Genomic DNA, 26069 nt, shown 5'->3' with positions numbered 1-26069 from the left:
ATGTCGGGCAGTTATCACCATACAGAAGTAACTGAAATCAATTCAAATGGCACCGAAAAATTCTAGCCATATAGTACTGACAAAGATAAACACGTTAAACACAGCATTTCTGACCACCACCTATGTGCCACATACCATCAAATTTAATCTTTACAACTACCCTATGTGCTTGTGGCATTATCTCCAGTTTACAGATTCAGAAAATGAACTCCAGAGGTGTATCTGATTAAGGTCACAGAAAGTGACAGAGCAGAAATCAAACCCATATCTACTGACTTCAGATTCAGGGCTCTTTCTATTTCCCCAGAGTCTAATCAATGACAAAAGCAGGCCTTTTGGGATAACCTTCTCAGCTACCATAAATGAATCAGGATAGACTACAGGAAATAGTTAATACGGCTGAAAATATCAACGCCAGCTTGAGAAATAATTTGAAAACTTATTTTAAAAGATTATTCTACATTCTTTGTATGTTTTAGAGCTATGATTTTCCAACTCTGCAGGTCACACAGTCCCTGATACAGGTTCCATTAGTTAAAAACATTTGCATTGTTTATAAAATATTTTATAAACATATTTATTCATATTTATAAAACATACATGCATTGTCAGTCAATGTATTCAATATTAATTAAGGTTACATTTTATTTTCAGATAAGCTGAAATTCCGTTTCCTTCCCACACTCCAGAGGATCATTTGGATCCCTACCTTAGAGTTCCTAGTGTGCTATTTTATGCTTAGTAGGTGCTCAATAAAATATGACTAAGTGGAATTGTTGGCTCCTGCTGCTGCTGCTAAGTCACTTCAGTCGTGTTGGCTCCTACCCACTTACAAACATGAGCAGGTGGGAAAAAAGGAGGGTACAGATTTTGTCATGGGTTGGGGCAAGCACTGGCCAGAGAGTCTAGACTCCAAATACACTAGACAGTAACAAAAATTTTTTTCTTTAATATTTTCAGTAAACAGGACATCCAAAGTGAAGCACATCTATTAAATTTAAAGATTATAACATACATATATTTATAAAATATACACATATTGTCAGTCAAGACATTCAATATTTAATAAAAATTACATTTTATTTTTGGATAAACAAAGTGTTTTCTTCCCACATTTACCCAAATGATCCATTAGCCTGTGGGAAGAAAATAGAATTTCTGTTTATCTGAAAATAAAATGTAATCTTAATACTGAATATACTGACAATATGTATATATTTTATAAATGAGAATGTGTAAATAAAATTATAACCATCTAGAAAAATTATTTTCTATCTAAAACAAATGTACCTTGAACTTCAAGCCACCTGGACACAGGATAGCCTGCTGCTTTGATAATCCTATTAATCAAACTTCTACACATCCAGGGTATTATGAAGATTAATGTTCATGATGACTTTAAGGTACTGAAATAAATCTAAATGCCATTTAAATCAAAGCGATAAAATCAGATTCTGAAAAACTAATTTAGCTATACCTATTTTTACAAATTGGTAACCTATATATTACATACGTGAAAATTTTCTATTAATGAAAATCTCCACTCCTTTACTATTAATGAATAATAGCACTTGAAATAATAGAAAGTCTGGTTAAAGGTGTCTTTAAATTTGGCTTGGTCTGGATTTGAATTTCAAACCTAATCTGTTCTCTTACATCATCAGTAATACAATATTTTATTAGGTTCATGGTCCCTTTGGGCCCTCAGTGAAAGTTAAAGGACCCTCTCCCCAGGAAAACACAATTATACATAAAACTTTACTTACAATGTTAACTAAATTCATAGACATCCTAAGTAAGAAACCTCTGTTTTACAATACAGACCTGAAAATATGGTCCAATTTATTTGAAAAGCTGATTACAACCCAATTTTATAAAAAGGTGGGTTTTAAAAACATAACAGTATTAAACACTGAACATATCCCAGAACTAAATACTTCATATGTATCAACTTATTTCATGCTCAAGTCAGTCCTGATACTGACAGTATAACACTTTTACCTCCAGTCTACAGATCAGGACACTGAGGTTGCAAGTGGTAAATAACTGTTTGAAGGTCATACAGCTAGGAAATGGCACAGCCTCGATTTAAAGCCAGGAAGCCTGACTCCAGAGCCCTTACTCCTGACCATTACTGTGCTGCTACCTACACAAGCAAGGTGCACGTAATTATACACACATGACAGCTCTTAAAACACCTGAAGTCATAACCAGTAGATTCAAGATGTGGGGAACTTTCATCTCCCTCAGAACCAGAGCTGAACATAATAGGAAATGCTAATAAATAAAGGTATAAAGTTATCACCTTCCTAAAATTGCTTCCCTGGCAACAGAGAGAACCTAATTAGGACCACCTGTCTTTAATCTCATCAGAGCTCCCACAAATTTTTAACTCTAAGGAATAAAAAAATATTATTGTTTTCTTTTCTTTTTTTTTTTTACTATTTGTTTCTTTTGTAGCTTAGGCAATAGTTCTTAGAGAAAGGTGATTCATAAGATCTGTATCAAGGCTATTATAAATCAACAGGCTGGTGAAATCAGCAGTTTTCTGTAAGTTCAAACTTTTCTAACTCAGGATTTATCTACACACAAGGAATTTCGAAATGCGTGGGAACCATACTGAAAAATAAACTCTCCTGGATCCTAAAATCATATATATATTCATAAGGAATCTTCACAGATGCGCAAAGTGGTTAGTCTGTCAGAAAGGATGAAAGATAAATTTCGATGAAAGTTTGATTTTAGTCTGCCAAAAACAGACCGCCATACTATTCATCTCAACAACTCTTCTTAACATCAAATTTGTACGGTAGTTCCCCCCGCCCCCCCGCCGCCCCTTAACTGCAGTTCCGCTTTCCCAAGTTTTCAGTTATCTACATTTAACTACGGTCCAAAAACATTAAATGAAAAATTCCAGAAATAATTCACGAGTTTTAAACTGCGGGCCCTTCTGAGCAGCATGATGAAATTCTGAGCCATCAGGCTTGGTCCTGCCTGGTATGTGATCATCCCTCTGTCCAGCACACCCCACCCATTAGTCACTCCGCAGCCGTCTGGGTTATCTGATCAACCATCCACGCATTGCAGTGCTTGTGTTCAGGGGACCCTTGTTTTATGTAAATAAGGCCTCCAAGGGCAAGAGTGGTGATGCTGGCAACTCAGATGTGCCAAACAGAAGCCAGAGTAGAAGTGCTTCCTTTAAGTGAAAGAGTGAAAGCTCTCCACTGAATAAGGGAAGAAAAAAACATCATAGTTGAAGTTGCTTAAGATCTACCATAAGAACAATAGTCTATCTGTGAAACTGTGAAGAAGGAAAAAGAAATCTGTGTTAATTTTGCTGTCACAATTCAAACTGCCAAAGTTACGGCCATGTGTGGTCAGTGCTTAGTTATATGGAAAAAGCATTAAATTTGCACAGTAAGATACTCTGGGAGACAGATCATACTCACGTAACTTTTATTATAGTATGCTGTTATAACTGTTCTGTTACTACTTACTGTTGTTAACCTCTTACTGTGCTTAATTCATAAATTAAACTGTATCACAGGTATGGATGAACAGGGAAAAACAGCACACATAGGATTTGGTTCTATGCAAGATTTCAGGCATCCATGGGCTGGGGGGAGGTCATGGAATGTATCACCCGTGGGTAAGGGAGGACCACTGTATACAGCAATGGTAGGGCTGAGGAAAAGACTTACCTGGATTCGTGATGTTGAGTAGTTTGCAGGAATAAGGATCCTCCCTGTCCTCCACAGGCACATTGCAGCCATGAGCACCTATTATGAACTTCACAAGGACACTGAGAGATGTGTTGGCATTAACATCAGTTACTGATCTTCACCTCGCACATGCATGCTTCTTCATGCCCATTTCAGAGCTTTTACTTTGAGACAACTTGTATTTATTAGGATTAATTCTAACTTTATTCTTCTGGTCTAGCAAAAAGGGGGAACAGGCAAATCAGAAGTTGCTAACTGCCAAGCGACTGACGTGGAAGCCCTCTACCACAGGACTATGTTAGAGCAAGCCAGGCAACCAGCACACATTCAGGCCATATAACTGCAAGCCATGGTAAAGACAACTTCTCATGCCCACACCTAAAAACTTGTCTCTATCAGTACGCTTCTTCACTCACTTCCTTCTCTTTCAGAAAGTGTTCCTTTTACTCAAGAGTAGCCTTTCTAGGCCATGGCAGGGAACATGGATTCGATCCCTGGTCCAATAAGATCCCACATGAGTCGCAACAAGAGAAGCCAACGCAATGAGATGCCTGTGCACCACAACTAGAAATTAGCTCCTGCTCACCACAACTAGAGAAAGCCCACGTGCAGCAACAAAGACCCAGCACCGCCAAAAAATAAATAAATTAAAAAAAATAATAATAAAAGCAGTCTTTCTATCCCAGGAGAGGACTTCTCCTCTCTGAGATCTTGCTTCACTAGCCACCTGTAACCCACGGTTCCTTCCCTACACATAATAAATATAATGAAGTCCTGATGTTAATCTTTATCCACCTTCCTTCCTTCCGTGTCCCCATCCTTTCTTTCCTTTACAGTGAAGTCCTATAAGGGAATAACTAAAATTGCAGACTCTGGTTTTCCCTTCTCATTTTATACCACAAAAATTTTAGTTTCAGCATGCACCACTCCCACAGAGATGTCTACTACGAGTAGAACTAGCGACCTGCTGCTCGATCCACACTCCTTACCCTCCCCTACTTGGCCTTCCTGGGCCTGGACGGGGCAGGTCTCCTTAGAGAGGTCTCCTCCTTTTTCCCGTGGCCCTGCTAGGTGGCTCCCCAGCTCCTCCAGCCCAGCCTGTCCACCGCGTGGACCTCACCCCAGGGCTTTGCCCATGGACCACTTCTTACTCAACTCAACTCTTTTTCCTTGCTCTCTTTGGACATTTTTTTCTGGCCTCGTCACACAGCATTTGGGATTTTAATTCCCCGACTAGGGATCAAACCCAAGCCCTCCGTAGTGGAAGCGTAAAGTCTTAACTACTGCACCACCAGGGAAGTCCCTCCCTGGACAATATTTATTCCTAAGGCTTCAACCAGCCTGGGAGTGATTCCTGAATTAGCATCTCTAGCTTGGACCCATCTTCTAAGGAAGAGATTCACAAATTCATCGTACATTTTCAGCTAGACGGCCCACAAACAGCTGTGTGCTACAGCCTGTTCCCATTGTACCATGAGGGCCAACTGTAAAATTTTCAAGAATTTTGTGAGCTGGTTATTAAGCACAGATTTTACTAAAAATTAAATTATATAAAGTTACAATTAAATACATTATATTAAGAACAAATGAAACCAATGCTCAGATTCATCATGTCTTCACTGTCTCACTATCACCTCTGCTCCTGAGGTCATGCCTATCTGCTGTACCTGTGTGGCGGGGGTATTACGATGCTGTGCCGCTGCTTACCTTCCCCAAGTCTGTGTCTAGAGACATACATAGCTTGGAACTGGCCACAGTGGTAATACTTACACCATGGAAACTGGCACGCACTACAAATAAAGGTTTGATTTATTGTTCTGTTGACTGTCCAGAGTTAAAGTGATGGAGAAAATGTTAGTAATGCAGATTACACTTAAAACTTGTGGATACACGTATAACTGATTCACTTTGCTGTATAACAGAGTAACACTACATTGTAAATCAACTATACTCCCAATAAAGATTCAGTTCAGTTGCTCAGTTGTGTCCAACGCTTTGAAACCCCATGGACTAAAGCATGCCAGGCTTCTTTGACCATCACCAACTCCCGGAGCTTGCTCAAACTCATGTCCATCGAGTCAGTGATGTCATCCAACCATCTCATCCTCCAAGATAAAATAAAAAGCCTCAAAAAAAAAAAAAAACAAAACCACACACAGAAAACTTGTGGCCATTCCACAGTGAACAGTACAAAAAATTGAGGAAATACTCTTCCATTGTTCAAAATGTATGATCTGATTCAGCAAAGAGGTCACTCACTTCATTGACTCAGAGTTTTGTCACATACCATAGTTGCCATTTTAGTTTTACACTTTAAATATTCATGTCAGAATTATACTCTTGTCAACTGCAGCAACAAGCTGGTTACAGATACAAAAGTCTAGCAAATGATGAAAACACTCTGAGAATCAACTGGCTATATGAAGTCAGAGACTTTCATAAACATTAGTTTCTGTCAATGATATGCTACACAGCCTTTGTGTCAGTAAAATTTATAACAAACATACACATACAAATAAGCATGCTTTTCTTCAGACAGCCGGTGGATAAACATTTAACAGCACACCCCTGACTGCAGGTACCTCAAACTCAACCAATCTACACCTGAGCTCCTTTCTCATGAAACCTGCTCCTCGCAACTAGTACTCTTTGTCTCGATGGATGATTTCATTATTCTCCAAGTTAGAAAGCTAGCAATTATCCTAGCATTCTCCTTCTCTTTCTACATTCCATAGCCTTATTTTCTTAAAAAGTCACCACTTTAGCTCAGCCCTTAGCAGTCCTTGTCTAAATGGGTCTCCCCCACCCCCGAACTCTCAACACACTGGCTCCTGCCACCTCTCAGTTATAAGCCCTCCCTCCTCCCCTTTTTACATGATATTCACTCTCTCTGCCCCTCTTTCCCTCCCCAGTGCTCTCACACTCATTCACAAACACATACACCCCCTCCTCCATAATCTCTGCACGCCAGCGTTACAGAACCACACAGAAATGTACGGAGTTTCCCAAACACTCCAAGCTATTCTACATTTACTTACATCACAGCACACATAACATTTTATTATACTACTACATCTCTTTCCTTCTACTAAACTCCAAGCCCCCATAAAGACTCGGGCTAGACTGGATTTATCTATACACAGCACGCCACCTGCACACAGGGTAATAAACACTTGAGAAATTGACAATTTACAGCTTCACTACAAAGGTTTTTAATTAAATAGGGTCCTTGAAATGTATGTGGAGTCTGGCTCCTTCAGCAAAATACAAGATTTGAAAGTAAGCCATAACCACAGAAACGCAAAGGCTTTCTTTTACTAACAGCCAATTATGCCAGAATCCTTTTTACAAACTAGTTGTTTAGAATAAAGGTATAAACAGAAATGAACAAATGTGCTAAATTATCGCAGATATTTACCGAATTTAAGCTACCCTAGTCTTACCAGGTCCACAAAATTACTCTGCCCCAGGAAAAAGCATTTAGCTAATATCTATTTTTATATAGATATCCCATCATTTTAATAAAACAAATCACCAAGCTTACTTAATTTAAAGCACTAATGCTATGATATCAAATAAACTATTGATGAGAGCCTGAATGTTAAACCTACTCATTATATGTAGCTCTCAATCATCCCCTCAATAGTAGCTGAGTGTCTTATTCTGCCAAGTTAGGTTCCAGGTGCTGGAAATACACCAGTGAAAAAAGCTGATGCCCCTATGCTCATAAAACATAGTCTAGTGGGGCAAGACAAAATTTGTAAATATACAGCTAAGTATAATAAACATGCTAGCTTGTGATATGTATTATAAAAAAAAATTAAGTCCAGTAAGTGAGGACAGAGCTGGAATGGACTGTTTAACACGGCACGGCCTGCTGAGGTGACCTCTAAGCAGAGGCCTGAAGACAGCGAGGCAGTGAGCCACGAGGACGTGCAGCGGAAGAACGGCACAGACGGGCATGGCAAGTGCAAAGGCCCTGAGGCAGGAGCACATTTACGGTATTCAAGACAGTAATGTGCCCAGTGCAGGGGGAGCAGACACAGACAAGGCCAAAGGCCACAACAGAGGCCTGGGACTTCACTCTGAGCAAGAAGAGAAGTTAGCGGAGGCACATGAGCAGAAAATTGGCATAATTTGACTATTTTTAAAAGGCTCACTCTAGCTACAGTCTGGAAAATAGAACATAAAGGATCAAAGGTGGAAGCAGAAAAGTTCAGACACAGAGGCTCCTGCAATAACCTAGGTGAGGGGTGATGGTGGCCTGGACCAGTGTAGTGGTTCTGACGGCAGTGGGGCAGGTGGGGAGAGGCTGGGTTCCAGATTTGATGGAAAGGAAACACTGAGAAGATACGCTAGTAGACTGGATGTGGGTCAAGATAACACTGTACTATGAATTGCAAAAACCTATTTTTCTGATGCTTCGACATTCCCACCAACAGGCTGTGCGCATCCTGCCCAGATGACCAGGTACACTCGGGTGACGAGGTTGGTCCTGCCACCAATTCGACCTCTTGCCACCCCCGACCCCAACAGTGACCTAGTGACATTCAAACCCAGCAATGAAACGCCCTCACGCCTTTTGCTTGTACTCTCCTCCCTGACCCCAAATAAAGGCGCCTGCTGCTGGGTCCTCCCTCTCTCTTGGCTCCCCACCTGCTTGGGTGAGTCCATTCCCTGGACGCTCCTCCTACATGGTTCCCTGCATTGGGGTGTTGGACCTCTCTCTCTAAGACCTGTGAGCATAATAAATCCTTTCATTTCCGATGCCTCAGGAAATTCCCAGTGTAATTTCCACAGCTGTATTGGAATGATCCTTAAAGACCCCACAAGGGAGACTTACGCCTCCATTCACAACACAAACACCAAAGTTTTTGGTCTGAGAAACTGGGAGAGAGGGGTCATTATTTTCTGAGCTGGGAAAGGCAATCAGAAGTGCAGGTTTCCAAGGTGGTTCTATAGCAGTGATGATTCCGAGGCCCTTCTATTAGCATTTTGATCATGAACTAGAGACACCTGTCTTGAAAAGAAATGGAAGCTGCTGTGAGTAAGATAGGAAATCTATGAATGTCACTACCGGTGATGAGAAAATTCACAACCACAGCTCCCTGGTAGAGCTGCTCGGTCACACGCATGCCAGCTGCGTGCGATCCTGAGGGCCTTCTCTGCTTCTCACTGACGAGAAGTCACCAGGAGTCCAGGCTTCTCTGCCTCTCCTTCACTAGCCCCTCACTGTACAACCTTCAGAGGCTGCTTTCCCTGAGAAGACTCAAAGACCTTGGGCTCCTAACCAATTACTGAGCCATCTAATGCCAACACGTGACATGCTGGTACTTCCCTGACGGTCCAGTGGTCCAAGAATCCGCCTTGCATTGGAAGGCGCTCGGGTTCGATGCCTGGTTGGGGAACGAAGATCCCACACGCCATGGGGCAACTAAACTAAACTGTGCACCACAACGAGAGAACCTGCACACTGCAACAAAAGACCCCGCGTAATGCAACTAAGACCCAACAGCCAAATAAGTAAATATTTAAAAAAACAGATATAGCAACTGTACTCCAATATAAAATGAAATAAAAAAAAACTGCAACATGTGATGTGCTATCAAAGCTCAAGTCTGGAAGGGTGGCTGAGAAAAAAAGAGGATGGCAAACTATACAAATTGTAGACCACACACAACTCAATACCACCGCAGAACAGAATAAACTAAGTGCATCTCTGTGAAGTCAGTCAAAAGCATATTTAGACACAAATTCATCTAATAGAAAACTACTCTGAAACAGAACCTTTTAAGGACTAGTCTTCTAAATAAAAGCAAAAAACCCCCAAAGCCAATAAACAAAAAGCAAACAAACTAACCAAACTAGGTATCTATAAAAACTAGGTATGTGAACCACTAAATATGGAATATAATCCTCTCCAACTATCTTTTGGCCTAAAATCCTGGTTAAGTTTACTTTTGGGGCTCAACTATGTGGAGAAAAAGCAAAATGGGATAGTCCTCTCTCCCGGGAAAAAGAGGCCACATATCTGAATTAATAGCTCTGACTATCCAAGAAGAGGTTTTTCAGAACACTTACTCAATACGGCAGGCAAGGTGTGAACTCAAGAAACCTACCGTTGACTTAACGCTGGATGTTGTATTAAATGCTTCAGCCAGGTGCTTCTTATCACATTGCGAAGTTGATGGTTATTGCGGGCTGACAGCACACCAACCACCACGTCATAGTGATTAGCTTTCCACTGAGGAAATAAGGCCAACTGATCTAGAAATAAGCAACAATAAGCTGAAATGTCATGTCTCAATTACTGTTAAGTCCAACATGTAGCATACAAATGTTTATTACAAATAATATAAATATATGTTGATGCTTGTAAAAAAAAAAAAAGACAAAGAAATACAAAGAAAAACATTTTTAAAGCACTCATAAACTCACCATGATATCCGCTGCTAACATTTTGGTGTAGCCTTTGTGTTTCCATACCTATACATGTATTTGTGCTCACACTGTATGTATGTAGGGCTTCCCTGGCAGCTCAGCTGGTAAAGAATCTGCCTGCAATGCAGGAGACCTGGGTTCGATCCCTGGGTCAGGAAGATCCCCTGGAGAAGGGATTGGCTACCCACTCCAGTATTCATGCGCTTCCCTGGCAGCTCAGCTGGTAAAGAATCCGCCTGCAATGCAGGAGACCCAGGTTCAATCCCTGGGTTCAGAAGATCCCCAGGAGGAGGGCATAGCAACCTACTCCAGTATTCTTGCCTGGAGAATCCCATGGACAGAGGAGCTGGTGGGCTACAGTCTGTGGGGTCACAGAAGAGTCGGACACGACTGAGCCCCTAAGCACAGCACAGCACGTGTGTAAATTCTTAAAAACAAGTGAGATGTTTCTCATGAGAATCAGTTCAGAAGGTCAATATGGCATAAACCGCACAACAGCAAGCAGCAAGAGCCAATTAAGCTACGGTCAGAATCCTGGCTCTTTAGCTATAAAAGTTATTTAACTTCTTATGCTTTAGTTTCCTTAAGCAGGAATGGGTGTACTAATACTTCTCACACAGTTGTTGTAAAAATTAAACGAGAGAATGTGTATAAAGGTCCTGCTTTGGTACCAGGCAAACCGCAGCAATCAAGCAACTAACAACAGGTGTGCTTCCAAAGGTGCAGCCACACATGAACATTGGTGACTAAGTGTGGGAGATACAGTTGAAGGACTACCATGCTGGAAAGAATCAGAACCCTTATTTATGCCAATAAATTCTACAGGCAGCAAACATTTATCACTTAATAGTCTAAAGAATGAAGAGGGGAAATAACATTTCTTTTTTTCTTTTACTTTTTGGCTGCACCACAGAGCAAATGGGATCTTCCTTGACCAAGGATTGAACCCACACCCCCTACAATGGAAGTCAGGAATCCTAACCACTGGACTGCCAGGGAAGTCCCTGAAATGCTTCTAGTTTGAAAAAAAAAAAAATCAAGTGACAAGTCTTTTTTTTTTACTGTCATATTTATGACTCATTTTCTATTGTCATTTAATGGACAAGATTACATTTTAAAAATCTGTCCTCAGAAAAAGATAGAAAGATATTTTGTCCCTATTTATCATCAGCAGTTTCAAAGCTTGTAAGCTAAAAGCCTATATATAGCTCTGATTAGGGATCCCATCTCATCTTTCTCCAGTGGTGAAAACTGATCCAAAATGTGTTCAAAAATAAATCATTGAAGGCCAGAGAGTGTTACTATACTAAACACAATGTTTTATATCCTATAGGATCTAGTTATTCAAAAGACAACAAAACTATGTTACTTCTTCAAGGGAGAATGATTTAAATGCTTATGTAAAATTAGCAATGACAACCCATTCCCTCCTCCTCCTTTATCAGAGAAATACTGGTAGTAAGTACATTTTATCGACAGCAGTGAGGCAAATGCAGTCATCCACACATAACTGACTGATTCTATAGCTGATATGCTGCACAGTATCAGTAAGAAGCTATTCAAATCCTTGTGCCTCAGTTTCCTAATCAGAGAAAACTGACACCAAAAAGCCTTTAGATGCTCTGTTTCATCTGTTTCAAAATGTCTTCTCAAAAGATTAAAAAGCTTTAAAAGATTAGAGGAAAAATTAAATGTATCCCAAATGCCTATCATTGACATCATGAGAAAACAAAGCTGCTGCACAAAAATTTCAACATAACTGAAACATCTCTTTAAATGCCAAACACCACTACCTTATTTTGGATCAGTAATCAAAATAGATCTTTTATTGATGGATTACATGAGGCATAATTCAACCTTTTCTTGGTAACAAAATCTCCTTAAAATTGTTCTCAAATCTCTCTTTCTCGACATTAATTCTAGCTGAAGCATCAACTCAGTTCCTTATCTTTCACTTGGACCTACAAGGGTATCCTAATGGTTTCACCCAGACCTCTTGAGATTTTTCTAAAAATAAACAAACAGACGCGAAGATAACCATGTGGTATGTGAAAATCTCACAGATTATCACTGTAAAGTACTTTTTGATCTTATTTCACCTCTCTCTGCCACTGCCAATCCTCTCTGCTTCTAATCCATGTCTAAGTTGCTTCTATTGAACTGTGTAACTTCATATACATTTCTCTTTTTCTTGCAGAAGAGAAGTACACGGCAGATTTTGGCCTTTAGAGAACTTCTACTTCCAGGAAAACAGTTTTCTAAAGACTCAACCGAAAAACTGTTACAACTAATTAACAAATTCAGTAAGATTACAGGATATATAATATACGAAAGTCAACTGTATTTCTATTCAATATCAAACTATCAGAAAGAGAAATTAAGAAAACAAACCCAATTTTAATTGCATCAAAAAGAATAAAATACCTAGGAATAAATTTAACCAAGGTGGCAAAAGATCTGTACACTGAAAAGTATAAGATATTAATGAAATCAACTGAAAAACATAAAACCAAAAGATATCCCATGCTAATGGATCAGAAGCATTAGTACTGTTAAGATGTCCATACTAGCTAAAGCAATCAACAGATTCAGTGCAATCTCTATTAAAATGTCAAGGACATTTTTTCACAGAAACAGAAAAAAAAATCCTAAAATTTGTATGGAACCACAAAGACCTTGAATAGCCAAAGCCACCTAGAGAAAGAAGAATGAAGCTGGAAACACCATACTGCCTGGTTTCAAACCGTATTATAAAGCTACGGGAATCAACACAGTACAGTACTGGCATTAAAACAGACACACAGATCAATGGAACACAACAGAGAGCCCCAAAATAAACCCACACATATATGGTCCATTCAATTACAACAAAGGAGCCAAGAATATACCACAAGGAAAGGACAGTCTCTTAAGTAAATGATATTGGGAAAACTGGACAGCCACATGCAAAGGAATGAAACTGAACCACTAACTTACCACTATACACAAAAATCAACTCGAAATGGATTAAAAACTTGAATGTAAGACCAGACACCATAAAAGTCCTATAACAAAACACAGGCAAGTAAGCTCCTTGACGGTGATCTTTGCAATAATTTTTTTTAGATGTGACACTAAAAGCAAATGTAACAAAAACAAAAATAAGTAAATAAGACTACATCGTACTAAAAAGCTTCTGCACAGCAAAGGAAACCATCAACAAAATGAACAGGCAACCAACTGAACAGAAGATATTTACAAATCATATATCTGATTAATATCCAAAACACATTAGGAACTCATACAACTCAACAGCAAAAAAACAAAGGATCCTAGTTAAAATTGGGCAGAGGATCTGAATAGACATTTTTCCAAAGAAGACATACAGCCTGCCATCAGGTATGGGAAACGATGCTCAAAAATCACTAATCATCAGGGAAATACAAATCAAAACCACAAGGAAATATCACCACACTTCCTGGCATGGCTATTATAAAAAAGGTAAGAAATAATACATGTTGGAGAGGATGTGGGGGAGAGGGAACTCTCGTGCACTGCTGGTGGGAATGTAAACTGATGCAGCCACTATGAAAAATAGTATGGTGGTTCCTCAAAAAATTAAAGATAGAACTCCCAATCGATCCAGCAAAACCACTACTGGATATTTATCTGAAGAAAATGAAAACTTCCACTAGAAAAGACATATGAATGGAGATGATATGCATGACAGTGAACACGGGGATGCTCACTGCAGCATTATTTGCTATAGTCAAGATATGGAAGCAACCTAAGTGTCCACTGATGGATGAATGAAGAAAATGGATTCTTTATACACGAAGGAATGTTCCTCAGCCACAAAAAAGAAGGAAATCTTGCCATTTGCAACAACACTCAAGATCCTGCAGACATTATGCTAAGTGAAGTAAGTCAGACAAAGACAGACTAATAAAACAAAACACGAAATTCATAGAGAACAGATTGGTGTTCACCAGAGGATGGGGGCAGGCATAATGGTATAAGGTACAAACATCCAGCTATAAAATAATTAAGTTCCAGGGTTGTAAAGTACAGCATGATGACAATAGTTAATAATACTGTATTGTGGAGAGTTGCCTGGTGGCCTAGTGGTTAGGATTCCAGGCTTTCACTGCTGGGGCCTGGGTTCAAACCCTCGTCAGAAAACAGATTCCACAAGGAGGGTCAAAAAAAAGCAAAACAAAACTGTATTGTATTTAAATGCTGCTAAACAGAGTAGGTCTTCAAAGTTCTCATCACAGGAAAAAGAGTGGTGACAGATGTTAACTAAATATATTATGGCTTACTGTATATATTTCAGAATATACACATGTATCAAATCATTCAGCTGCACAACTGAAACTAAGGTTTGTTGGTCAATTATACCTCAATTTTAAAAAAAGCCTGTGGTTTCTTCTACCACATATCATCACTGTGTATCAGTGCAACAGATCTGCGAATACTGTGTTAGACAGTATAAAACTCAAAGTAGACAGCTCCCTGGTGGCCTAGGGGTTAGGATTCAGTGCTTTCACTGCCGTGGCCCAGGTTGCATGGCGCAACCAAGATTAAACACACAAACCCCTCCAAGTGGACGCTACGTGAGAACACAGCCCCTTTCCAGTTCCCTTCTGCACTTTTCATCACCCTCTGCTCACTGTTACAAGCACAGGGTGGCTTGTCCGAGTCTCACATCTGAAAATTGGAAAAAAAAAAACAACAACAAAAAAAAACCCCAAACTAAAAAGTAAACACAGGCAAAATAAGATAATGCACAGAAAAAGAAATGTAGAGAGCCAACAAACTTATGAAAAACAGCTCAGCGTCACTGGAAGTCAAGTGTGAAGGACAGCAATAAGACACTAGTCTTCTCTCACATTCAAACGGACAAATATCTTCTTAAATGACAATGCCCTGATGGTTGGTATTTTCATACAGGCAGTTATTACCAGGAAAAGGCTACTCTCCTATGCTGCTGACGGGAATGTACTCTGGTACAGTATTCTGCGGGAAATTTCCCCAGGATACATCAAATACCTCAGAACTCTGTAACTGTTGTCCTTAGCTAAAAATACATTTTAAAGAAATAACCAGTGATGCATTAAAAGATCTCTATTCATCACAGAGTCATTTCTTAATAATGAAAAACTGCAAACTACATGAATACAACAAACAAGGCACTAGTTAAATAATGGTGTATCCATATGCCAGAATACTACACAGCCACTGACATTATGCTTTAAACATATCATTCAATATTGTCTACATCTTATTAAGAGAAGCAGGTTATGAGATCTATGTACATATGAGATCTATGTACATGTGTACATAGAGTGTGTTAGTTGCAGCAGTGTCCAGCTCTTTGTGACTCCCTGACTATAGTCTGCCAGGCTCCTCTGTCCATGGAACTCTCCAGGCAAGAATACCGGAGTGGAAACTTCCTTCCTACTGGAGCCATTTCCTTCTCCAGGGGGTCTTCCTGACCCCGGAATCAAACCCATGGCTCCTGCACCGCACGCAAATTCTTTACCACCTTAGCCACCAGGGAAGCCCTATGTACTACATGATTCCGTTTACATAAAGCACATAAAGCCGGCAAATCTCTGCATTAAAGATCAGGATCCTGTTACCACTCCTGGTCATGGGAGCACGAAGGAAGCCTCTAAGGTGTCGGCAGTCTTCCTGTCTTTAATCTGGGTGCTGGACACAGAACAACGCACTGGTTACAGCCTGGGAACGGAGTACGTCAAGGCTGTATACTGTCACCCTGTTTACTTAACTTATATGCAGAGTACATCATGCAAAATGCCGGGCTGGATGAAGCACAAGCTGGAATCAAGATTGCCAGGAGAAGTCTCAATAACGTTAGATATGCAGGTGACACCACCCCTATGGCAGAAAGTGAAGAGGAACTAAAGAGCCTCTTGATGAAAGTTAAAGAGGAGAGTGAAAAAGCTGGCTTAAAGCTCAACATTCAGAAAACTAAGATCATGGCATCTGGTCCCATCACTTCTGAGCAAATAGCTGGAGAAACAATGGAAACAGTGACAGACTTTATTTTCTTGGGCTCCAAAATCACTGCAGATGGTGACTTCAGTCATGAAATTAAAAGACACTTGCTCCTTGGAAGAAAAGCTATGACAAACCTAGAAAGCATAATAAAGAGCAGAGACATTACTTTGCCAACAAAGGTTCGTCTAGTAAAGTTGTTTTTTCCAGGAGTCATGTATGGATGTGAGAGCTGGACCATGAAGAAGACTGAGCACCGAAGAACTGATGCTTTTGAACTGTGGTGTTGGAGAAGACTCTTGAGAGTCCCTTGGACTGCAAGGAGATCCAATCAGTCCATCCTAAAGGAAATCACTCCTGAATATTCATTGGAAGGACTGATGCTGAAGCTCCAATACTTCGGCCACCTGATGCAAAAAGCCGAGTCACTGGAAAAGACCGTGATGCTGGGAAAGACTGAAGGCAGGAGGAGAGGGGACAACAGAGGACGAGATGGTTGGATGGCATCACGGACTCGAAGGACCTGAGTTTGAGCAAGCTCCGGGAGATGGTGAAGGACAGGGAAGCCTGACATGCTGCAGTCCATGAGGGTGCAAAGTCGGACACAACTGAGCAACTGAACAACAAATCCGGTTTGTGAAATTACATCAAGTTTACATTTATGTGCACTTTCCTGAATGTACATTATATATCAAAAAAATTTTAATACTAAATAATTCCCCAAACTTGTTTTATGTATGTACATTCAAAAACTGCCCAGTATAGATCATTTTTCTTTCTTTTTTTTAAAACTAATTTCAAAATTTTCTATAAGAAGCTTGTTTTACTTTTATAAGTAAAAAATTTAAATCATGGAATGTGAACAGATGGTCCATGAATGACAAATCCATTCATACTTTGCCAGTTTTATCCTCTTGATCCATTCCTTTAAATTACTGAGCACTTCCTACATTCACTGCTTTAGATGGCAAACATATAGCAATAAACAAATCTTCATAATGTCAAGAATCATTAAAACTATACAAAGCTCCCCAAAGGCAATGACCATTTCTCTTCTTTAATATGTAGTATACCCTGAGAGTCTGGCAATCTGCTAGCCTCTGCAATGAAAGTGGACATCGGAAATTTTATTGAAGACCAGTGGAGGTAGAATTCAAAACTGAGTGTTCAAAATAAGCTCAAAGATCCTTAAAACTGAGATTGAAATTTCCACTCTTATGTGCATGCTCTCAGATGACATCAACCACAGACAGGCAGAAACCCAGAAAATGAAGAAAACGTGCAAGTCCACCACAGATCTACTGATTAGGACAATCATTATACACACTACCAGCATGCTCTCACCAATTTCAGACGACACCCCCCTCCCCCTGCAAAAAAACCACCTCACTAGCATGGGCATTAGCCTCCATCAAACTACCACTCCTCTCTAACATTCACGAAGTGTTCACCATAAATCAGGCAGTGTTCTGGGTGTTTTATTAACAGAATCTTCACAATAACCCTATGAGGTCATCATCTTATAAATAAGGAAACCACAGAAGCGCTGAGACAAGATTAGCATTTAGGGATCATTTCAGATGAACCAGCCCTAGGTGAAACTACTAAGCAAGCTCAATTTGTCTTTGACCTTCTACTTGCCCCATGTCAGTTTCCATTTAACAAACTATGAATACCTTGAGGGCTGAGACTAAAAACCCAGCGCTCTAAGGATTTGTTGAACGGCTATGCTTCTTTCCTTTCTTGGTTTCCTTCTTCCCAAATATCCTAGAGAGAGAAGACTTCTTTTGTCACATCATTTTTCTAAGTTAACTGCTAAATTAATTCCTGCTAAGGCACAACCCAAAAGCAGCACATGAAAATCGAGATATCCTGTATCGTTCTTCTCCAGCTCAAATGGCTGGCTGTGCCTCCATAGTCCTCTCCTCACCCCAGATGCATGGGATTTCACAACAGAAGAGCTGCTTGCTCTTCATCAGCTGTTCTCCTGACCAGGTTTCACCTGTTCAAGGTCCTCTAGAACAGCGTGCCTATGTGCTAAGTCACTTCAGTCGTGTCTGACTCTTTGCGACCCTATGGACTGCAGCCCGCCAGGCTCCACTGTCCATGGGAGGATTCCCCAGGCAAGAACACTGGAGTGGGTTGTCGTGTCCTCCTCCAGGGAACCTTCCCGACCCAGGGATCATACCCGGGTCTCTTAAGTCTACTGCATCGGCAGGCGGGGTCTTTACCACCAGCACCACCTAGAAAGCCCCACATTAGAACAGCACCAGACACTAACCCACTGAGTCACTGCATTCAGCTTCCTGCCGGACTGTGACCACGAGCGACCTCCCCTGACCGCTCTCCTTAACACAAGAGCACACCATTCTGTCCTCTTGCGCTGCTTTATTTTTGCCACCACACTCATCACTCTCCCCTATGACAGTGAATAATTACTTTCCTATGTTCTGTCTTCCCTTCAAAATTGTAAACTGCATGAGGGCAGGGACATTATCTTGATTACTGCTTAAATTCCACACCTACAACAGGAGTTGGCAGTGAGGCAGCTCTCAAACATTTGCAGGGTCAGCTGCAAGTTAGAGAGGCTTTTTTAATATTCAGGGGAGATAAATCTCCCTTTTGAAAAATACTGCCATGACTTAATGAAACTGAAGACAGACAAAGAGGCAGAAAAGAGAACAAAAATGAAACTTAAAATGTAAATACAAGGGACGAATACTAACAAACTTTTGGGTTTTCTCTCTCACTTTAGGCTTAAGGCATAAGGGCTGAAATGTAAAAATGCTCAAATGTTTTAGTTTGAACTGGTGACAACATGATGAGAAAAGGATCTGTGGGAAATTTTAGCAATTGAGATGCTTCTATTGTTTTTAGTTTCAAAAGTACCAAAAGTGCAAAAGGAAAAGTTAGGACTCTCCAAGGTTTCATTTAGATTAAAATACTCTATTTACTATTTGACTGGATGTACAATATCCATTTAAAGTCAAAGTTAACTTACACAGCTAGTACTGAACTCCTCACTGAGAGCTGTGTCCCTTTCCAAGGTCCCCTTCCTCCTTTCCTTAATCTAGCCTGGTCTCACAAGATGACAGATAAGGCAGCATCAAAACTAATGGAGGGGGGTAAAACTTAACTCTTAAAATGAAAAAAACTGTTTACAAAGTTACTTTTAATACTTTGAGGTGAGCCCACAAGAATTAAAAAAAAAAAACAAAAAAAAAACTAGGAAGGAGTAACCCCTTTACCCCCAAGAGTGGTCCAGGGAAGACTGGCTTCTTGAGTGGAAGGTACCACAAGAGAGACAAGAGAGACCCAGTGTAGACTCAGGGCAAAGGGCGTGCCTTTGGGGCTGGGAGCACTATGAGAAAATGTGAGCATGGTGGGACAAGTTCCAGGAACAAAGACAAGCATCAAGAGGGTTGGATATGAAGCCATAAAACTTACAGACTGGAGCAAATAATTTTTAACACAAAAGACCCCAAATAGCCAAAACAATCTTAAGAAAGAAGAACAGAGCTGGAGGAATGAGGCTCCCTGACTTCAGACTACACTACAAAGCTACAGTCATCAAAACAGTATGGTAGTGGGACAAAAACAGACACATGCATCAGTGGGAAGAGAGAGCCCAGAAATAAACGCACACACTTATGGTCCATAATCTATGACAAAGGAGGCAAGATGAGACAATGGGAAAAAAATCTCTTCAGGAAGTGGTGCTGGGAAAATCGCACAGCCACATGTAAAAGAACAAAATCAGAACATTCTCTAACACCATAAACAAAAATAAACTCAGAATGGATTAAAGACCTAATGTAAGATTCAGTTCAGTCGCTCAGTTGTGTGTGACTCTTTGCCACCTCATGGACCGCAGCACACCAGGCCTCCTTGTCCATCACCAACTCCCGGAGTGTACTCAAACTCATGTCCATCGAGTTGGAGATGCCATCCAACCATCTCATCCTCTGTCATCCCCTTCTCCTCCCGCCCTTAATCTTTCCCAGCATCAGGGTCTTTTCAAATGAGTCAGTTCTTCGTATCAGGTGGCCAAAGTATTGGCGTTTCAGCTTCAACATCAGTCCTTCCAATGAAAATTCAGGACTGATTTCCTTTAGGATTGACTGGTTGAATCTCCTTGCAGTCCAAGGGATCTCAAGAGACTTCTCCGACACCACAGTATATAATCTTACATATAATCTAATGTAAGATTAGATACTATAAAACTCTTTGAGGAAAAAACAGGCAGAACACTCTTTGCCATAAATCACAGCAATATGTTTTTGAATCCATCTCCTAAAGGAAATAAAAGCAGAAATAAACAAATGGGATCTAATTAAACTTAAAAGCTTTTGCACACCAAAGGAAACCACTGACAGAAACAAAAAGCCAATCTACTGAATAGGAGAAAATATTTACAAACAATATGACCAATGAGTGATTGACATCCAACATATATAAACAGCTCATACAATTCACCATCAAAAAGCAACCCAATTAAAAAATGGGCAGAAGAACTGGAGACACTTTTCCAAAGAGGAAATGCAGATGGCCAACAGGCACATGAAAAGATGCTCAAGATCCCTAATCATTAGGGAACTGCAAATCAAAATCACATAGAGATATCACTCCACACTTGTCAGAAAGGCTATCATCTAAAAGAATACAGTGTTTTTGCATGTTTATGGACCCTAAAAGATATTTAGGTCATAAATATCCCAAGTACACTCTAAAAATAAATTCCAGTAGAGCTCACTCATCAAACCAAAAAAAAAAAAACTTGTAAAATACAAACACAATGAATCTTAACAGAGCATTATATATATATATATATGTGCTCTATATATATAGCACTCTTTCCTCAGGCCCATTTACAAAAGTCTAAAAAAAGAAAACAAAAACAAAATCCTAACCTGTTAAGTAAAATGTCCTGAAATGCTGCACTTTCATTAAATCATTTAAATAGTATCTTAATTCTATTCAGGTCACACAAACAGTCTTTTCAAAGAGCCTGTAGCTTGTCTAAGAGAAAAGGATTTTAAGAGAGTGTTACCAGAATAAAGAACTCCAATTATAACAATGAGACTGCTTTGAGGATTGCCAAATTAGTTTCTATACTTTCTACTTCTAAGTTAAGGCACAGAGCCATCTCAGGATTGCAAATATTCAATTCTAATCCTTAAAAATACTGCACAAGCAAACAACTGTCTTGGGAAGAAGTGGTAAGAAAAAAATTCCCAATGTAGTTAAAAACCAAAATGACTATTATCTCATCTTTACAACAGCCTTCCAGGCTTCTTTATATAATATGTCCTAGGGCAAGCCCTTAAAAAAGAAGACAAGAAAAAAAAAAAGAAACCTTAAGTCTTAGGAGCGGTGGAATTCATTAACAGCAAATCCACTGGGCTGTGGGCAAAGCATTCTATTTATCAGGCTGTGAAGCGAACATAAAGGTTTTCCCACGAAAGAAAAACTTTTAGAGCAAACGGTTAACATAGTTAAAGAACTCGATACTATCGTGTATGTTTCATTAGCAGGCTTTGCAAAGGAAACTCCCAGGAACAACTCCACTCACAGCCATTCCCTACTTCATGCCTAAATTTGTTCAACAGACTTACATCAGAGTTTTCAAAGAATACAAACTGCAATACCTTTTTAAAGCAAACTTATTCCTTAAAAGCAAAACCCAGCCACCTTTTAAAACACGCACAAAAGTGATCCCTGGCCCGAAGACCTCAAAGTCTTGACCGAATAAGACCAACAATTTGGGCAGGAAAAAAGCAACCTGGTAGCCCCTCGATGGGCTGACCAGCAGCCGCTCGGGGCAGAAGGACCCATGGGACATTGCTCCCGGACAGGCGCCGGGCGGCCCGGGCCAGGCCTGGGGACAGCCGGAGGACTCGCGGTCGCGTGCACCGGCCTTGTGGCCATTGAGAAACGCGGGGAGGTGGGAAGCGCCCTCAAGTTTGCCCGATGTTAACACCCCGCGGATAAAGAGGGTTATTTGTTTCATCTGCGGACCTTCGCGTCGGGCCGCCCTCCCCCCAGTCCGGGACCCGCGAAGGAAGCCGCCGGGAGGCTCGGAGCTGGCCTCCCCGCCTCGGGGCTGCCCGGCCCGGCCCCAGGTCCTCACCTGCCGGGCCAGCCCCCGAGGCGCGGGCGGGCGGCGGGGAGCGCAGCCGCAGCCAGAGGTGCAGCGCGGCCCCGAGCACACACGGGCACAGCAGCACCAGCCAGTTTCGCATTGGCCGCCCCCGCCGGCTCCACCTCGCGCCCCCGCCGCGCGCCGGGCTCTCCCGCGTCCCGGTGGAGAGAGAGGGGACCTGCAAGTCGGGAGGCCCAGGCGCAGCGGCCGACTCCCGCACGACCACTCCGGGGACACCCGCCCTCGCGCCCGCCGCCGTCTAGGTTCCTCTCGGCTCCAGGGCCCGCGACTCACGTTCCTCCGACCGCGGGCGGCGGAGGATCAGCCGGTCGGAGCCCCGCCTCCTCCGCTGGGCCTTCCCCCAGCCCCGCCTACCTTTTCTCTCGCTTGCCCCGCCCCCTTCTCTCAGCCCCACCCGCTCCCACAGCTAGCCGGGAGTTGAAGTCCCACCCTGGGCTCAAGAAAGGAGTGCACCAATCATTCCGGGGCTGATAAACCATATTTCCCATAATCCTAAGAGCTCGCTTCCGTCACTCGGCCGTCGCGAAGGCGAAGCGCGAGCATGCCCACATAGAGCATGCCCGTAACCTTCCTCGAGGCCTACTGCCCCCCGATGGCCGAGCCGAGGTAGTGCGGGACCGCCCTTAACCAGAGAGGGAAACACAGCTGAGGTGAAGTGTGCTGACAGCCTAAGGTGTAGAGGCTTAAGACTCTTCCTTTAAATCACACAGGGCTTCCTTATGCCGAATGCTAGCCTTGAGTGGGCGATGGGATCTTGCTGACGTCTCCTGGGCGCGGAGATCGGGGCGAGGCAGCCCAGTTGCCATCAGCTGTGAATCATCCAGTTTTAGTCCTGGTGCAGCGTGTCCCCGGCTCTTTGCCCTGTCCTGTCCTCTAGGAACTCCGTATGACTAAGATCGCGCCTAGGAGTTCAGTTGTGGAGTACGACAGTGACGGTCCAATCGAGGGTAAAATTCCACGTGCCCCGGTAAAATTCCACTGGCGCTGGGAAGTTGCAAGTAGAACGAGGTGCAGGCAAGCACAGCTGCTGCAGTGCGTGAGCCGGAAGAACGCGGGCTCCGAGACCCCTGTGCGCAGGACCCCTGCCGCGCTCCCTAGGGACGAAGTGCTGCCCGTCGGCCTGAGGGCTTGGCCCCTCCGGCTCGCCTCTGGTCAAACGCACGAGTGCCGTGGTTGAAGCAGTGAGTGAAGGGGCGAGAGGGTTAAGCTACCGATGTTAAGAAGGAGAGGGTGAAAACGAGCACCTGGCTTATGGTGTTCCGTTTATTTGTTTTTAAGGTTTCCCACATTGTGGAAACAGAAGATAACTACGGGGTTGACCAAAAATTTCGGTTTAAGTAAAAATAAAAGACGCGTTTTTCATTTCTACCAAGGACTCTATTAAACATTCTCACTAACCAAAGGAACATTTTGGCCAACCCAATATATTGTTGGAAAAAGCCTTGGTTGAAAGCCACAGAAAATCCACTCAAACAGGCTTAAGGGATAAAGGGTAATTTATTCAAGTCACTGAACAGGCCAGGAGGAGAGGTCTTAGGCACCGTCAGTACCATAGTCTCACTGAGTGGCAATTTAACTTCAGTAATTAAAATTACTTTTTATTTGATTGTTTTGTAATATGGTCTGTATTACGTTTAAAATTTGTTTTAATTGTCGTATAAAAGCTATAAGCCTAAGGAGTTTATACTGTATGTTTGTACTATTTAAGTAAAATAATAAAAATAATTTAATTAATATAGGGTCAGAAGTAATTTTTTCATCTTAAAGGAATTTGTATATTTGTTAGTTGTCTTATTTTATTATATCTCTATTTATTAAGGGCTTCCCTGATAGCTCAGTTGGTAAAGAATCTGTCTGCAATGCAGGAGACCCAGTTCGATTCCTGGGTCGGGAAGATCCACTGGAGAAGGGATAGGCTACCCATTCCAGTATTCTTGGGCTTTCCTTGTGACTCAGCTGGTAAAAAAATCAGCCTGCAGTAAGGGAGACCTGGGTTCGATCCCTGGGTTGGAAGATCCCCTGGAGAAGGTGACAGCTACCCACTCCAGTATGCTGGCCTGGAGAATTCCATGGACTGTATAGTCCATGGGGTCGCAGAGTCGGACACAACTGAGCGACTTTCACTTCATGAGTCATCTACCGCCTATGGGGTCACGCAGAGTCTGACACGACTGAAGTGACTTAGCAGCAGTCATCTCTTGCTACCTAACAAATTACTCCAAAACTCTTAAAATGACAACGGTCATTTCTTATGCCTCACAGGCGGGAGGAGAAGGGGACAACAGAGGATGAGATGGCTGGATGGCATCACCGACTCGATGGGCATGAGTTTGAGTAAACTCCAGGAGTTGGTGATGGACAGGGAGGCCTGGCGTGCTGTGATTCACGGGGTCGCAAAGAGTCGGACACGACTGAGCAACTGAACTGAACTGAACAGTTTCTGTGGGTCAGGAATTGAGGAACTAAATTTTGCTTCAGGATCTCCCATAAAGTTGCAGGCAGAGGTCAGCTGGGGCTGTGATCATCTGAAGGCCTGACTGGTGCTGGAGAACCCACTTCCTGGGTTGCTCACTTCCATGCCTGGCAAGTTGGTGCTCTCTTTTGACCTTTCTAAGTGGGTCTTTCCAACGAGCTGCCTCAGAGTCTCCACACCATGGCAGCTTGCTTCCTAAGAGCTGGAGACCCGAGAGACCAGTGTAGATGGCACAGTGCCTTTTATGATGAGTGCTGGATGACATGCACGGTCACTTCTGCAAGATTCTATTGGTCACACAAACCAGCCTTGATTCACTGTGGGAGTGACCACATGAGTGTGGAGACCAGGAGGCAAGGATGACTGGGGGTCACCTTTGTTGTTGTTCGGTTGCTAAGTTGTTGCTTACTCTTTATGACCCCATGAACTGTAGCATGCCAGACTTCCCTGTCCTTCACTATCTCCCAGAGTTTGCTCAGATTCATGTCCATTCAGTCAATGATGCCAACCAACCATCTCATCCTCTGTTACCCTCTTCCCCTCTTGCCCTCAGTCTTTCCCAGCATCAGGATCTTTTCCAGTGAGTCAGTTCTTCACAAATCAGGTGGTCAAAGTATTGGAGCTTCAGCTTCAGCATCAGTCCTTCCAGTGAATATTCAGGATTGATTGCCTTTAGGATTGACTAATTTGATCTTCTTGCTGTCCAAGTGACTCTCAAGAGTCTTCTCCAGCACCATTAGTTTGAAAGCATCAATTCTTCGGCACTCAGCCTTCTTTATGGTTCAAATCTCACATTCTATATATAACTACTGGAAAAACCAAGTGGGCATGTATGTGCTAGGTTTTGACTATATGGATCTTTGTTGGCAAAGTGATATCTCTGCTTCTTAGCTTCTTAATATGCTGCCTAGTTTTGTCATAGCTTTTTTCCAAGGAGCAAGTGACTTTTAATTTCATGGCTGTGTTCACCGTCTGCAGTGATTTTGGAGCCCAAGAAAATAAAATCTATCAGTTTCCACTTTTTCTCCATCTGTTTGCCATGAAGTGGTGGGATGGGAATGCCATGATCTTCGTTTTCTGAATGTTGAGTTTTAAGTCAGCTTTTTCACTCTCCTTCACCCTCATCAAGATAGTTCCTCTTTGCCTTCTGCCATTAGAGTGGTAACATCTACATTTCTGAGGTTGTTGATATTTCTCCTGGCAATCTTGATTCCAGCTTGTGAGTCATCCAGTCCAGCATTTTGCATGATGTACTCTGCATATAAAT

General features: G+C 41.9%; 1 protein-coding gene across 4 annotated transcripts in view; it reads right to left on the bottom strand.

Annotated features, from left to right (window-relative positions):
• Positions 1-22658, bottom strand: part of B3GALNT2 (beta-1,3-N-acetylgalactosaminyltransferase 2) — a 54384-nt gene extending 31726 nt beyond the window's left edge. For 3 of the 4 annotated variants that reach the window (XR_006270938.1, XM_043477053.1, XM_043477054.1), the window contains exons 1-3: positions 22297-22553; positions 9842-9989; positions 3702-3802 (exon numbers count right to left, since the gene is read on the bottom strand). Coding sequence is in view for 3 of the 4 variants with exons in the window: in XM_043477053.1 (XP_043332988.1) it covers positions 3702-3802; positions 9842-9989; positions 22297-22408 (361 nt within the window). In the remaining variant the exon portion in view is untranslated. Of the gene's footprint in view, positions 1-3701; positions 3803-9841; positions 9990-22296 lie in introns of all 4 variants that reach the window. The other variant, XM_043477052.1, reaches the window with a different exon arrangement.
• Between the last annotated feature and the right edge of the window lie 3411 nt (positions 22659-26069).

This window comes from Cervus canadensis, chromosome 8, assembly GCF_019320065.1.
Source record: "Cervus canadensis isolate Bull #8, Minnesota chromosome 8, ASM1932006v1, whole genome shotgun sequence".
Lineage (NCBI taxonomy): Eukaryota > Metazoa > Chordata > Mammalia > Artiodactyla > Cervidae > Cervus > Cervus canadensis.
Note: the sequence above shows the minus strand (reverse complement) of the source record. Positions and strands in the feature narration are given on the sequence as shown.